General features: G+C 63.8%; 1 protein-coding gene across 7 annotated transcripts in view; it reads left to right on the forward strand.

The window, feature by feature from the left end:
• Positions 1 to 15,160, forward strand: part of USP19 (ubiquitin specific peptidase 19) — a 32,958-nt gene that overhangs the window by 16,562 nt on the left and 1,236 nt on the right. For 4 of the 7 annotated variants that reach the window (XM_008173334.4, XM_008173336.4, XM_008173335.4 and 1 more), the window contains 14 exons: positions 526 to 684; positions 760 to 870; positions 1,174 to 1,284; positions 1,467 to 1,568; positions 1,839 to 1,979; positions 2,862 to 2,980; positions 3,081 to 3,218; positions 3,528 to 3,847; positions 5,385 to 5,495; positions 6,019 to 6,235; positions 6,513 to 6,665; positions 7,422 to 7,585; positions 7,669 to 7,847; positions 9,488 to 10,472. In XM_008173334.4, coding sequence (XP_008171556.2) covers positions 526 to 684; positions 760 to 870; positions 1,174 to 1,284; positions 1,467 to 1,568; positions 1,839 to 1,979; positions 2,862 to 2,980; positions 3,081 to 3,218; positions 3,528 to 3,847; positions 5,385 to 5,495; positions 6,019 to 6,235; positions 6,513 to 6,665; positions 7,422 to 7,585; positions 7,669 to 7,847; positions 9,488 to 9,712 — 2,250 coding nt within the window. In that variant the 3' untranslated portion in view covers positions 9,713 to 10,472. Of the gene's footprint in view, positions 1 to 525; positions 685 to 759; positions 871 to 1,173; positions 1,285 to 1,466; positions 1,569 to 1,838; positions 1,980 to 2,861; positions 2,981 to 3,080; positions 3,219 to 3,527; positions 3,848 to 5,384; positions 5,496 to 6,018; positions 6,236 to 6,512; positions 6,666 to 7,421; positions 7,586 to 7,668; positions 7,848 to 9,487; positions 10,473 to 15,160 lie in introns of those variants that run through there. The other 3 variants (XM_042844214.2, XM_065552867.1, XM_024109938.3) reach the window with 2 other exon arrangements.

Below are 15,160 nucleotides of genomic sequence, written 5' to 3' on the forward strand. Positions count from 1 at the left end.
GCTCACTCTGGTGAGCGCCCCCACGAGCCGGCCCGGGGCGAGGGAGCCCAGCCTGTCCCTGCCCCACGGGAACAGATCGTGGGCGATGGGCTGTTGGCTCCGGCAGCGAAGGGGAACCCGGCCCTGGGGCTGGAAGCTGATCCCAGGCAGACAGGGAATGAGGCGAGTTTGGACGGGGAGGGTTTCCTGGGGCAGGGCCCGTGGGGGATTCTCCATCCCTGGCCATGGTTCAGTGCGGAGCGGGTGTTTGCCAACAGCTCTGCTCGAGGGGCTCCAGGGGGCAGGTCTCTGCCTCGCTGGACACGGGGCCAGACATGGGGATCACGATGGTCCCTGCTGGCCTGAGGATCTCAGGATCCAGGAACACGCGGCTAGCTGGGGCTGCCGCTGGGCTTTCCCTCTGGCCCTGGACTGCTCTGCTGCATCCTGGGGTAGCCCTGAGCCCGGGCACAGAACCGACGCTGGCAGCTCTAGCCAGCCTGGTGGTGCCGAGGGGCCAGCGCTCGTGACCGTTCCTGCCCACAGGCAATCGTGGCCAGCAAAGCCAGCCAGTTCACGGGCTACGCCCAGCACGACGCCCAGGAGTTCATGGCCTTCCTTCTCGACGGCCTGCACGAGGACCTGAACCGCATCCAGAACAAGCCCTACACGGAGACGGTGGACTCGGACGGGCGGCCCGACGAGGTGAGTGCAGCCGCCCAGGGGGTGGGCGCTGCCTTGGCCAGCGGGGCCGGACGCTGACCTCTCCCCTCCCCTCAGGTGGTGGCAGAGGAGGCCTGGCAGCGGCACAAGATGAGGAACGACTCCTTCATCGTGGACCTCTTTCAGGGCCAGTACAAGTCCAAGCTGGTGTGCCCGGTGTGCGCCAAGGTAGGGGCCGGGGCCCGGCCAGCAGGCGTCTGTCTGTAGGGCAGTGGACACAGCCTGCTCGCTGCAGGGTCACCGGGCCGGCCACGGTGCCTGCTCCCTCAGCCACGCTGGAGGCCTGCCCTGCCAGCAGGGGTACCCGGGGGCTCCTCCATCACTCCTCCTCCCGCCCCAGTGCCCGGCTGTCGCCACTTCCTCTGACCCCAGGGCCTCTGCCTGCTCCTCCGCCCGTGGCCATGTGAGCCTTCCAGCCCAGGGCCCCGGGGGCTCTGCCCCGGGCTGACTGTTCTGTCCTGTGCACTGCAGGTATCCATCACGTTTGACCCCTTCCTCTACCTGCCGGTGCCCCTGCCCCAGAAGCAGAAGGTGCTGACTGTCTATTACTTTGCTAAGGAGCCGCACAAGAAACCTGTCAAGGTAAGACAAGCCCTCCTGCCATGTGGCTTCGCTCCTGGCCAGCTGGGATGCTGGGGGCTCTCTCGGGGGCCCTTTCCGGGAGCCCACCGTTAACCGAGGCGCCACGGCTCCCGGCTGGGCTCATGGGAGGGAGGCGAGCGGGGCCGGGCGTGGCCTGGCTGACGGATCTCTCTCCACGGCAGTTCCTCATCAGCATCAGCAAGGAGAACTCCAGCGCTGCGGAGGTGCTGGACTCGGTGGCCCACAGCATGCGCGTGAAGCCAGAGAACCTGCGCCTGGCAGAGGTGAGCGCAGCGGGGGTGGGCTCAGGCCACTGTCTGTCCAGTCCCCCGCCCCGCAGAGCTTTGGGGCTGCCCCGGTGCACGCGGGGCGTTGGCCTACGTCCGGGAGAGCTGGAGCCTGGCGGTGTGGCCGTGGGAGCGCAGAGCTCTCTGCATGCTCGGGAGCCAGGCCGTCCCCTCCAAGGGGCGCCGAGAGGGGAGGGCCGGCCCGTATGCCAGCAGGTGGGCCAGGCAGCCTGCGGACAGAGCCTCACTCCGTTGCTTCCCCGGCAGGTGATCAAGAACCGCTTCCACCGCATGTTCCCGCCGTCCCAGTCGCTGGACACGGTCTCCCCCACAGACCTGCTCCTGTGCTTCGAGGTGCTGTCCCCGGAGCTGGCCAAGGAGCAGGTGGTGGTGCTGCAGGTCCAGCAGGTACGTAGGCTGGGGGACTGGTCCCTTCTGCCGCAGGCTCTGGGCAGCGCCAGCGGGGAGGACAAGGCCAATGCCCAGCTGCCCGACTAAAGTGATCACTTGCCCGGCGGATGGGGCTTGCTGTGAGCCCAAGGGCTGCTCCTCACGCAGCACCCCCACTTCTCAAGTGCAGCCGCCAGCGGCCTTTCTCCTGGGCAGTGATGGGGCGGGAGGGGCACAAAGCAGCAGCCCGTCCGGGGTTGGTGTCCTGAGCAGCCTCTGAGGAGAAACCAGCTGGGGGGAGGAGCAAGGTGAGCTCCCCCCACCTACTGTGGGGCTCAGGCACCAGCCCAGCCCCCACCTCCTCCTCCAGTGCTTCCTTTGTCCAGGGGCTTGCTGTGAACGTGATATTAACAAACATGCAGGTATCCCGTTTTTAACTTTACTTCAGAACTGTGGGACAGACAGCCACCTCTTACCAAACAGGCAAAAGAACGTGCCGAACCCCGTTTCTGTGTTTGTTCTGTTCCGGTCCAGTCAGAGTAGATACACCTCACCGGTGCGTTGTTTTTATTACTGAGTCTGCAAGAACCTGACAGAAATGCCTTGCTGTGATTTGGACGCGTAGATGTGCACAGTGATTGTTTTCCTAAAGTTTATGAAGTCTTTTAGGGGAAAGTGTCAGCGCAGCCCCCAGTAAAAGTTGGTAGCCACACTCTGAGGCCACCAAAACCTGTCGTGAGAAGCCCTGCACTACCCCTCCCAGTCTGGGGGTCCCCAGGGGCGGGCGGGGGCCGCAGTGTATGCTGGGACCTGTCACCTCCCTGGCCCACACCGCGGGGACGGTGCTGCAAGGATCCTGCCCTGTGTGCCAGCATGCCGCTGGGTAACCTTCTCCCTCAGCGTCCCCAGGTGCCCAGCGTCCCCATCAGCAAGTGCGCGGCCTGCCAGAAGAAGCAGCAGTCAGAAGACGAGAAGCTGAAGCGCTGCACTAGGTGCTACCGAGTGGGCTACTGCAATGTGTGAGTTGGCGCATGCGGCCAGAGGGGCGGGCAGGGGGTGGGGGCGCTGGCTTGTCTGGGGGCAGGGCCCTCGAGAGACCCACTGGTCTGTGTGTTACAGGGGGTGTCAGAAAACACACTGGCCAGATCACAAAGCCCTGTGCCGCCCCGAGAACATCGGCTTCCCCTTCCTCATCAGTGTGCCGGAGTCGCGCCTCACCTACTCCCGCCTGGCCCAGCTCCTGGAGGGCTACGCGAGGTAAGGGCACCGCGGGGGCACCGGCTGGGCAGCTCCCCGCACAGTCTCCTCTGCACCAGGTTCTTGGGCCGGGCCGCCCACTGAACTCTCCCTGGCAGAGAGGTGGGGGAGGGGAGGGGCAGCCTCCGAAGCGCGGGGGTCTGTGTGGCCATCGGCGTCTCCGGCTGACAATGCCACTCAAAGGGCTCTCCGTGCTCGCGGAGGGGGGCTCGGCCTGGAGCGGGCTGTGCGTGTGCTCTTCTGGGCTCGGCCGCTCTGTTCGCAGGCGTCTTTCGCGGCCCCGGCTCTGACGGCTTTTCCCTCCGCAAGGTACTCGGTCAGCGTGTTCCAGCCTCCTTTCCAGCTGGGCCCGCAGCCCCTGCTCCCTGAGAAGCTGGACCTGCCTGCGAGGAGTAGCTGTGCGGCTGCCGCCCCTGCCCCAGAGGCGGGGGATGGGGACAGGGCCCCTCACCGGCCGGAGCCCCAGCTATCCGCCCCAGAGCTGCACCCGGAGCTGGGGGAGGCCAGCGCAGTGCCCAGGAGTTCCACGCTCAGCTCGGCTTCGGGCTGCTCTGAGCGCTCCCTGGAGGCGCAGGGCGAGGGCTGCTGGGAGAAGGAGCCATCCTACGAGCGAGGCCCCAAGCCTGAAGGTAGGAGCCCTAGGGCTGCTCACATCTCCGGCCCCACTGCCTTCCTGGCACTGGCCAGCGCAACCCCGCCAGCCCCTCCAGTGCCCAGGCTCGCCGGCTCCGTGCGAGGGGACGCCCCAGAGTGTTGTACTTAAAGTACTGCACAGGATCTTTTCAGGGGGAAGAAGGCAAAATGCCACATTTATTAGTAATACATGTATTTATTAACACTGTATTATATGCATATAATATATATTACACTTACACTCACACACACACACAAACACACTCCGTCTTGTTGTTACCAATTAGTTGCTTCCCTTAACTTCACTGGCCAGGTGAGTTAGATTGGGGAGGGGGTGGAGCCGGGCTTCTGCCGATCCGGATCGATGCTCCCATGTTGACAAGACGAGACCCGGGGTCCTCTGCAAGACACCTCACTTTTATAGCAGCTTTCCTCTTATGCAAATCTATACCAGATTCAAACTCTGTGTCTGTGTCCATTGGTCCTTTGTGCTGCTTTCTTTTGAGTGTTGTCCCAATGCTGCAAAAAGGGTGTTTCCAAAAGAAGGTGCTTGCTTCTAACCCCCGAGGCCGTCAGTATGTCTGCTTGTTTTTAATGAGCCCACTTGACACGTTTTATTGTCCTTGGGTCTGGCTCCCAGCCCCTCTCCAACAGTTGAGGCTGTCTGGAGGTGCTGCCTTCCATGCCTTGCTCATCCACACCTCATTCATTCAACAGGGCAATTGATTAAGAGTGGGGTGGGGGAGAGCTCTTGTTCTACTGCTAGCAAAAAGAAATTTTTTTTCTATCTTATTCTATCCTTAGGGGCTATAATATTATACCAAGGGCAATGCAAAGTTTCTAAATGAGGCTTTGGTACAAAGTCCCATGAAAACAGAGGTCACACGCGCGTAGACCCACCACAAGGTTATATGAAAAGGCACAATGTAAAGTCATATGAAAATTATCAGAGATTTATCTACAAGAGCTCCCTAGGCAGGGCCGGCTCCAGGGTTTTGGCCGCCCCAAGCAGCCAAACAAAAAAAAAGCCGCGGTCGCGATCAGTGGCGGCAATTCGGCGGGAGGTCCTTCGCTCCGAGCAGGAGTGAGGGACCGTCCTCCGAACAGCTGCCGCCCCTCTCCGAAGTGGCCGCCCCAAGCACCTGCTTGGTGAGCTGGTGCCTGGAGCCGGCCCTGTGCCGAGGGCATCCTGTCTGCCAGGGCGGACGTCAGGCAGCACTGCCGGCAGAGCCCCTCGCCTTCCCATCCCGCTGCTCTGCCCCAACCACCTGTCACTTGACCCTGCCGCAGGACAGCCTGGGAGCAAAGGGAAACACCTCCTAACCCAGCTCCCCAGCCTGGCCCACCAGGCAATGGGGGTGATGATCTGCCCTGGCGGAAGGAACGCTTGGTACCCACAGTCCCCCCAGGTTGGCAGAACTGCTCCCCTCCAGACAGCCCCCTGGAAGTGCCCCGTGTGCCCGCAGAGGCTCCTGCAGCACGGGGGCCCTGCCGCTGGGCACTCCCTGAGTGGCTGCCTTTGCCTGTCCCCAGCTGCCATCCCCGGATACCAGCATGCGCCCGACACGCTCAGTGCCCACACCACCCAGTTCTACATCAACAAGATCGACGGAGCCAGCCGAGAGCAAAAGCTGGAGGAGAAAGGTGAGCCCGGCCCGCCCAGCCCTCACAGCCCCGCACGGCCCCGTTAACCAGCTTGCCTGGGCTGTTCGGCTGGGGAACCTCCCCGGAGGTGCCCTCACCCCGCCTGTTGGCTGGTTAACAGTGCGCTCCTTGAGCCCCCAGCGCAGGCGGGGCGGAGCTCCCGTCCACAGGGCAGAGGTCAGCACCCATGCACGGGGGAGGAAACACAGAGCTGCAGCCCGGATGCCTTGGTTCTTCTCCCGGCTGGCGCGCACTCTTCAGGTTTTGCCCCGGCTGCAGGCCCTGAGGCCATATGCACCCCATGGCACCTGGGTCCTGGGCACAGCCAGGCTGCACGGGTTTGACTGGGAGCCCTCCCTTCCCTGGAGCAGCTCTGGCTGGCAGCCATCCGTGGCTAATTTCCAGCCGGGGGGAGGAGAGCCTGATGCCAGGTCAGCTCTCCCCCTTCCCCGCCACTGGTTGGGCCCTGGGGCGCCGGGGGAAGGGAGCAAGGGGCTGGTGTCTGAGCCCCTGGCCGTTGCAGGCGATGCCCCGCTGGAGCTGACGGACGACTGCTCCCTGGCCCTGGTGTGGAAGAACAACGAGCGCCTCAAGGAGTTTGTGCTGGTGGAGTCCAAGGAGCTGGAGTGTGTGGAGGACCCGGGCTCGGCCAGCGAGGCGGCCAGGGCCGGCCACTTCACGCTGGGCCAGTGCCTCAACCTCTTCACTAAGCCGGAAGTGCTGGCGCCCGAGGAAGCGTGGTGAGGAGGGGCCGGCTTTGCTGCGGGGTCCCTGCTTGCCCCGGGGCGGGGGAGGCTGGTGACGGGCTCTGAGCCGTGGGCAGCGTCTCCCCCAGGGGCTCCAGCTGGGGCAGCAGCGTGGGGAGGGCAGTGACTCCACATGCCGTGGGGCTGTGCTGCTGGCCACCCCTTCGCTCACAGCTCCGCTGGCGGGGGGAGGCGTCCAGGCACCCCCCATGGGCTCTCTCGGGAGGGTCGGGGGGGCCCAGCTGCAGCGTAACCGGCCGTGCCTCCCCAGGTACTGCCCCAAGTGCAAGCAGCATCGCGAGGCCTCCAAGCAGCTCCTGCTGTGGCGCCTGCCCAACGTGCTCATCATTCAGCTCAAGCGCTTCTCCTTCCGCAGCTTCATCTGGAGGGACAAGATCAACGACATGGTGGAGTTCCCGGTCCGGTGAGCCGGCCATGCCCAGCCCTGGGGCCTCTGGCCCCCGGGCACTTCCCCTGCTCAGCCCCAGATCCGCCTCCCCAGGGGCACCCAGGCTTGGGCGGGCCGGGGGCCGAGCTGGGGGCAGGCCGGGGACCAGAGCAGGGGCTCATGGTTCCCTTGTCTCCCCAGGAGCATTGAGGCTTGGGCAGGCTGGGGGTGGGCAGGCTGGGGGCCCGGCCAGAGGCGGAAGGCAGGCTGGGGGTGGGCCAGGGGTTGGCGGGCCAGAGGCGGAGGGCGGACTGGGGGGTGGGCCAGGAGCAGGCAGGCCGGGGACAGGAGCGGCGGCTCATGGTTCCCTTGTCTCCCCAGGAGCATTGAGGCTTGGGCAGGCTGGGGGCCTGGCCAGAGGCGGAGGGCGGACTGGGGGGCGGGCCGGGAGCTGGCAGGCCGGGGACAGGAGCGGCGGCTCATGGTTCCCTTGTCTCCCCAGGAGCATTGAGGCTTGGGTGGGCTGGGGGCCGAGCTGGGGGGCCGGAGGCGGGGGCAGGCCGGGGACAGGAGCGGCGGCTCATGGTTCCCTTGTCCCCCCAGGAGCACTGAGGCTTGGGTGGGCTGGGGGCCAAGCTGGGGGGCCGGAGGCGGGGGCAGGCCGGGGACAGGAGCGCCGGCTCATGGTTCCCTTGTCCCCCCAGGAGCACTGAGGCTTGGGTGGGCTGGGGGCCGAGCTGGGGGGCAGGCCGGGGACAGGAGCGGCGGCTCATGGTTCCCTTGTCTCCCCAGGAGCCTGGACTTGAGCAAGTTCTGCATTGGGCAGAAGGAGGAGCAGCAGCAGCCCATGTACGACCTGTATGCGGTAATCAATCACTACGGCGGGATGATTGGCGGGCACTACACGGCCTACGCCCGGCTGCCCAGTGACAAGAACAGCCAGCGCAGCGACGTGGGTGAGGAGCCGGGCTGGGGCCGCGCCCTGTCCAGGCCGGGGCTGTGCGGGCCGGGCGCTGACCCCGCTCTCCTCTCCCCGCAGGCTGGCGGCTCTTCGACGACAGCACGGTGACCACCGTGGACGAGAGTCAGGTGGTGACGAGATACGCGTACGTCCTCTTCTACCGCCGGCGGAACTCTCCCGTGGAGAGACCCCCACAGGGGCGCCCCCCGGAGCACCGGCCGGACATGGCCGCCGCCGCCGAGCCAGCCGCCAGCCAGGTGAGAGCTGTGGTTCCTGTGTGCTGGCTGGAGCAGTGCGGGTCGCCTGCCCGTCTGCTGGGGGCTCCGGGCAGCCGCTCGCCCAGCAGGAGGCTGTGGTGAAGACAGCCGGGCTTTGAGGGAGAATGGGGGGTGCAGCCACAGGCTGGGGCTCGGCGTGGGGTGCCAGTGGGCAGGCACCATGGTCCAAGGGGTCCGGGACGAGTGAAGCCGCGTCGTGAGAGGAGCTGGGGAGCCCGAGGGGTGGGGCAGGCGAGGGGGCAGCAGGGCCCTTCCTTCCTCAGGGCTGCACTGCGGGGAGCCAGAAGGCCCCTGTGAGAGTTACGGAGCCTGAATCCCTGGTGACCCCAGTGAGGGGTCGCCCTGAGCGAGCAGCTGGGATGCCGAGGTGGCACCCAGCTGTGGAGAGGGCTCAGCCGGCAGCCCCGGCAGCGGGGCAGGAGGTGGAGGAGCCCGCAGGGAACCCTGAAAACAGCCGGGGAGAAGCCGGCCTGCTTAGCGCAGTGCTGGGGATACAGGGCTACGCGCCCCTGGAGGGGCAGCCGGTGCTGCGGCTCTTCGCGTGGCCCCAGGTTCCCCTTCCTGGCCTGTGCACCACTGCTCAGAGACCCGCCGGCCCCGTGTCACCCCGCTGGCCTGCCAGGAGATGGCGCCACTCAGGCAGGCTGCCGGCCACCTGCTCTTGCTGCCCCCTTGCCCGGCATGGTCTCGGAGGGGTGCTTTCCAGATACTCGCTTAGCTTGGCGCCCGGCTGGCTCCTTGCCTGGTTCCTCGCCCAGCTGGGTCTAGCTCACCTCAGCTCCTCGCATGGGGCTCCGTGGTCGGGGCCTGGAGCGGCTGCTGCAGGCGGGAGTCCGGCTGGCTGCGTGGCTCCTGTCCCGGAGCACCGAGGGCCCTGTGCTGAGCAGGCCCAGATCTGTGGGCGCAGCAGCGGCTAAGGAGGGGAACTCACCCAGTCTCTGCGGATCAGCGACGGCCAGGGACCCTCTCGCCAGCTGGAGGCAGGGCAGGAGAGCAGTGCGAGGTGCCCGCTGGCGCTGCCTGCAGGGGGCGGCATGCAGCTGCTCGGATTCCCATCTGCAAGCAGCAGGAGGCGCCAGGCTGCTCCCCCAGGTCACCGCCGCCATCCTGGGCACTCGGTGCCCACCTGTAGAAACTGAACTGTGACTGGCTGCTCCAAGCTCTCCTGTGGCTGCAATTGGCCATCCCTGGGAATAATCCTCCTGTGATTGGCTGCTGTCTGACTGATTCTTGGTTCCCACCTCAAAGCTGGGCTCTGACTGGCTGTCGTCTGACTGATCCGCTTGTATTTGGCAAATCTGGGCTGTGATTGGCTGGCGCCTGTGCCCCGCGCTCCTGGAGCCGCTGGTCTAGGATTACGCAGTCACTGCTGGGTGCTGGGGGAGGCCATCCTGCAAAGCCGGCCGCCGGCCTGGCTCCTCGGCTCACCCCGAGCCCGTCTCTGCCTGCTGCTGGAGCCCAGCGCGGGGCCCGCTGGCTGCCCGGATCACAGGCTGCGAGTGCTGGGGGCCTGGGAGGCTGGCTGGCCGCTCCATGGCCACGCTGCGCCCGGTGGGGGATGCGAGGCGGGTTGCTCGGTATGTTCTCCCCAAGTGCTGACGCAGGTTTCCACATCGCAGGCTTCTCTGATCTGGCAGGAACTGGAGGCCGAAGAGGAGCCCGAGGCTGGCAGGAGGCATGCCAGGACTCCCTGCCGGCCCCGCGGCCAGACGGCGAGCCAGGCCGCCCGGCAGCACCCTGACGAAGGCTGCCTCCGCTACGTTGTGCTGGGCACCATGGCCGCCATTGTGGCACTCTTCCTCAATGTCTTCTACCCCCTCGTCTCCCAGAGCCGCTGGAGATAGGCGCTGGCAGGGCAGCGGCTAGCCCGGCCCTGCACAGTTCCAGCCGCCTGGCGAGGGCTGCTCTGTGCCCAGGGCATTGGGACACCTCGCCAAGGAGGTGCTGGAGTGACTAGGCCTGCTCGTGACCACGGAGCCCTCGCCGGGCAGCCTTCCTTGCAAGATCCCACTCTGCAGCACGCTCGGCCCGGCTCCTGGGGAGCGGGGACTCTCCAGGCTGCAGCCCTCCGGCAGCACGTGCTCTGGGGTGCAAGCAGCCGGAATGGCAGACCAGCGGAGCGCGGCTGGGGCTGGGGCAGCGCCTCCCTGCGTGGGTCCCCTCTACTGCAGAGCGATCTCCCGCTGAGCCGAGCGCTCCCTCGTGCTAGCCGTGGGCTCTGCTCCTGGCACGCTGGCGTGGTGCTGCCTCCGGCCCCGTCACACAGAGTCATTTGGGCTCATGCCCGCCGGACTTGGCTGCCTCCCTGATGATTGGCCCGCTGGCTGTGGCCTCGTGACTAATAGTCCCCAGTGTGCAGCAGGTCTGCCTGCTCCGCCCCGCCTCGCCCCTCCGCTCGCCCCCGTGTGCCGGCCGGGAGTCCCACGGTCCAGCTGAGTCCAGAACGAGCTGGTGGGAGGTGGGGGCCAGTCTCCCTGCGCCTGCCTGGGGACAGGCCCGTGGGAAAGCACGCCCAGCGCTGGGCCCAGGGAGTTCCTGCCAGGACAGCAGCAAAGGGCCCTCGTGTACTGTATGGACCATATGAATAAACTGGGCTGTTCCAGCCATGCGGTGCCCGTCTTCTTTCTCTGCGCCAGGGAATGACGCGCCAGGGGCCGAGGGAACAGGCACCAGACCCCCCCATCTCTGCCGTAGTCGCGCCACTGTGTGCCACACTCTGCTCAGCCGTCCTTGGGCTGCTCCTCACGCCCGTGCCGCTGCCCAGCCTGTGGGGGAGCCTGCGCTCACGACTCTGCCAGGAGCCCGCTGGCCCCGCTTCTCATGCCGAACGCTCCCCCACTCCAAGCGAGCCCGAGAGCTGCACGGCAGAGCCAGCCCAGGCAGGTGGGGAACTGGGGCTCCGAGCCTGCGTGCGCTGGGCTGGGGGGGCAGAGAAGCCCTGCTAACGCTGCAGAGCTGTGGGCTGAGCTAGGAGGAGTTTGATGTGCAGAGTGGCGCTGTGGGACAGAGGCGGGACACTCAGCGTGGCTCGGGGTGCATGGATCTGTCCAGATTTATGCACTGTGCCCCTAACCCTAACCCAGGCAAGTCATCTGGTGTAGGGTGAGGCGGCCCCTACGGCAAAGACCTGGCCATCACCTACCTGCGAATGCAGCCCTGCGGCCCCAGAGTAGAGCCCACTGTCGGCCGAGCCCCCCGCCCAGACTGCCTGTGCGCAGCCCCTGCTGACAGAGGTGAGCGAGCCCTGGAGCGAGATGGGGGCGCAGCGCACAGCAGGTCTGGCCTGGGACGGGCCATGCCCTTGGCGCTTGGTTGGCTTCGCAGCCTTGGCTCCGCACTGCGGTGTGGCTCCCTCGCCACGCTGGGGCTTTGCCTTCCGCGCTGTTGGCAGCCCAGACACAACACGGGGTGCCTGGCAGTGTCTGCTGCTTGTGGCCTTGGCTGGCTGGGTGGGGAACACGGGGCTCTGGAGTCTGTGAGGGAGACCCCTGCCAGCCGAGGAACGCTGCACCGGCCTCTCAGGGTTTCTGGATTCCGGCCCAGTGCTGAGCCGTGGTTCCTCTGTCCTCACGAGGAGGAAGAGGCAGGGCTGGGGCAAGTCTCCGTCCTGGCACCCGCCCCTCTGGGTCTCGGGCCTGGTCAGTACAGATTCGAAGGACCTGCCATAGGGGGAAGCAACAGGTCTGCGTCAGTGGGAGCTGTAGGGTCTTGCTCTTGGCCTGTGGCTTTGGCTGATCCCCACCCAGCTCCGCTAGAAAGGAGAGGGAGGGCCCTGCAAGCTAGTGCCGGGCGGCCCTGTAGCAGGGAAACTGGTGCTGGCACTGCCCACGTGGCTCCATGTGCAGCTGCCAGCAAGCCGAGGGGCGGGCTGGAGACCGTGCTCACACCGTGGTGTGGCTGAGAGAGACGGACGCCCGTGCTGGGCCTCTGCACTCTTGCCCTAGCCAAAGGAGTGAGGTCCTAGCAGCGGAGATGGCTGGAGCCCCCATCACATAGCTCAGCAGGGCCTAGCATGCTGCTTCCCCCCATGCCCGAGCCTGCCCCCGTCCGGCCAAAGCAGATCCTGCCCCTCCCTTGGGGGTCTCCCGAGGCAGGCCGTGGGGATGGGATCCTGGCCGAGCTTCTGTGGGGATGTCACAGCAGGCTGGAGAAACCCATGAGCAGGCAGGAGCCGCCTACATCTGATCCCATGAGCCTCCCGGGAGTCGCCCCCCAGGCAGCCCTGAAGAAGCACAAGGGGACGCGGCCCCAGCGGGGTGCTCTGGATCACGGGGGGGCAGCCATCTGTCAGAATCCAAGGCCGCAAGGGACCATTGTGATCATCTCGTCCGATCGCCGAGAGCAGATCCCTGAGGAAAACGTCCAGGCTTCAATGCTGAAGTTCCAGGGGTGGAGAATCCACCCTAACAACTCCTGGGAACCTGTCCCAACAGTTACTTCCCCTCCCTTGTTTCCCGTCGGACTTTGTCTAGCTTGAACTGCCAGCCCCAGGATTGTGTTAGACCTTCCTCTGCCAGAGCCAACAGCCCATCGCCCACGATCTGTTCCCGTGGGGCAGGGACCGGCTGGGCTCCCTCGCCCCAGGCCGGCTCGTGGGGGAGCTAACCAGACTGAGCCCCTCGCCCCTGTCACTGCAAGGCAGGTTTCTAACCCTTTCATCATCTCCCGGCTCTGCTCTGAGCTCTCTGCCATTTATCAACATCCTCCTGGCCTTGTGGGCACAGACCTGGACCCAGGACTCCCCAGCGGTCACACCCGGGCCAGATACTGAGGCAAAATCCAGTCTCTGCTCCTCCTCCAGATTCCCTCTTTATACATCTCAGGATCACATTCGCCCGTTTGGCCACAGCGTCCTGTTCGGAGCTTATGCTCCGTGATTATCCACCACGACCCCCAAATCCTGTTCAGAGGCCCTGTTCCCAGGACAGAGCCCCTGGCCTGAGAGTACGGCCGACACTCGCTGTTCCTAGATGGATACATTTACCTTTCGCTGTAGTCAAATTGATATTGTCTGGTTGAGCCCAGTTTGCTCTGTATCACTGACTTTTTCTCATTATTTGCCACTGCCCCAATGTTTGTCATCTGCAGACTTCCAGTGATTTCGTTTTCTTCCAGGACATTGACAAAAATGTTAACTAGCGAAGGGCCAAGAACCGCTCCCTGCAGGACCCCACCGGAAACACCGATGGTTCCCCACATACAATTCCACGTTGAGACCTATCAGTGAGCCAGCTTTCAATCCATGTAATGTGGGCCATGGTAACTCTGTAGCATTCTAGTCTGTTGATGAAAATGTCGTGCAAGGCCAAGTCACATATCTTACCGAAGTCTGTACATCAGCACTGTTGCCTTGATCCATCAAACTTGTAATCTCATCAGAAAATCAAGTTAGTTTGACAGGATGTTTTCTACAAACCCATATTGACTGGCATTAATTACACAATCCCCCTTTAGTTCTGCATTAATCGAGTCCTGTATCAGCCGCTCCGTTATCTTGCCCAGGATCGATGTCAGGCTGACAGGCCTATAATTACCCAAGTCATCCCATTTACCCTTTTTAAAAATTGTTACACCGTTAGCTTTCTTCCAGTCATCTGGAACTTCCCCAGTGCTCCAGGACTTACAGAAAATCAGCATTAACTGTCCAGCAAGCTCGTCAGCCAGCTCTTTTAAAACACTTGGGTGCAAGTTGTCTGGACCTGCTGATTTTAAAATGTCTGACCTTAGTAACTTCTGTTCAACGTCCTCCAGAGATACTAGTTTGTGGGCAGTAGCAGCATGTCTTGACGAAGCAAAGGTTGTAAAGGACTCCGAGAGCAGGGTGTGAAACGCCCTCAGAAGATGCTTTGCGATAATATCGAAGATATTACCAAGCCGGCTGGTGGTTGCTTGGCTCAGCAGGGGGGGACCTGCCGGGTGCTGAAAGTTTTCTTGGGAATGTGATCCATGATGCCGTCACTTACACTGACCATGCTAAAGGGAAGACAGTGACGGCCGTGGACGTGGTTTATGCTCTGAAATGACTGTGTCGTACTTTCTGCGGATTCAGTGGCTAAGCCTTTCTCCTGCTTTTCCTTTAAAACCAGACCAGCCTGAGAGAGGAGTGGCATGGGAGGAGGAGGAGACTGTGTTCACGGTGTTTTCCACCAAACACCGAGCAGAGATATTGATACGCCTCCTGTCCCTTTTCTGCGTGTTTATTGCGAATTCTACCATGTCCCTCTAGTAACATACCAGGACCATTGTCAGGATTCCTTTGGTCCTAATGCACTTCAACTCCTCCTTATTGTCCTTAACTCTGCTGGCCATAGATTTCTCCTTGTGTCCCCTGGCTTCCCTTACCAAGTTTCCACAGTTCCGAGCTTCTGATTTATATTCATTACCTTCACCTGCCCCTTTCTTCCATTTGTTGTGTAGGTTTTTTAAATTTATATCCTAGAAAGAGTTGCCTCCACTTCCCGTCTGAACGAGGTTGGCGTCTTAACCAACGCAGCCTCCTTCCTTGCGTGTGGCTTTTTGAGCGGCCAGGCCAGTGCTGAGAAACCGTTGCCGATGATCGGTCACGTTTCTTCCTCCTGGCTGCTTGGCTCAGACGTGGTTGCAGCTTTGTGACCTTGGTCCTTTTAAAGCACCATGTGTCTGTCTCCTGGAGCGGGACTTGCCCCTCAGTTAACGTGAATGCTGTGCTCAGGGGTCAGTCCCCCTTTCTCTGGCCAGGCCCGGCCTAATGTCGGATTCCCACGGGTTGGATACAACGCTGGGAGTGAGGAAATTGCCCTCTCAGGCTGGCGTGGCTGTTCCGAGGGCGCCCCCGGCCGGTGGCGTGCTGCCATGACGGCTGTGCCCCCAAGCCCCTCTGCCTTGTAGGGTGCCCCCCCAGGGCTCTTCCTTGAGCACCCTCCTGCTGCAGGGCTGGCTGGCTGGCTCCTCAGCCCGGGTCCCACCCCCTCCTGGGAGCGCGGCGCTGGCATGGCCTGGCTAGGAACAACCCTCCCCTTGTCGGCTCAGGCTCCCTGGAGCGGTGCAGGGAGGCGTGGCTGCAGCTCGAGCTGGACGGGGCTGCCCGGTCTGTGCCTGCAGGAGAGCGTGGGCCTGGTGCCAGCTGGGCATCCGGGCACAGCTGCCCTGCTGCAGACAAGGCGCCCGCGGCCAGGGGGCTCTGCTGCTCGTGGAGTGGAAGGTGCCGGGAGGTGCTGCTGGCTCTGGGGCCCTCGGCGTTGCTGCTGCCTCCTTGCCATGTTCTTGGGACGCCTGCTGCTGCGCGAGGCGGCTGCTGTCGGCACTCAGGGCTT

This window comes from Chrysemys picta, chromosome 7 (assembly GCF_011386835.1).
Source record: "Chrysemys picta bellii isolate R12L10 chromosome 7, ASM1138683v2, whole genome shotgun sequence".
NCBI lineage: Eukaryota > Metazoa > Chordata > Testudines > Emydidae > Chrysemys > Chrysemys picta.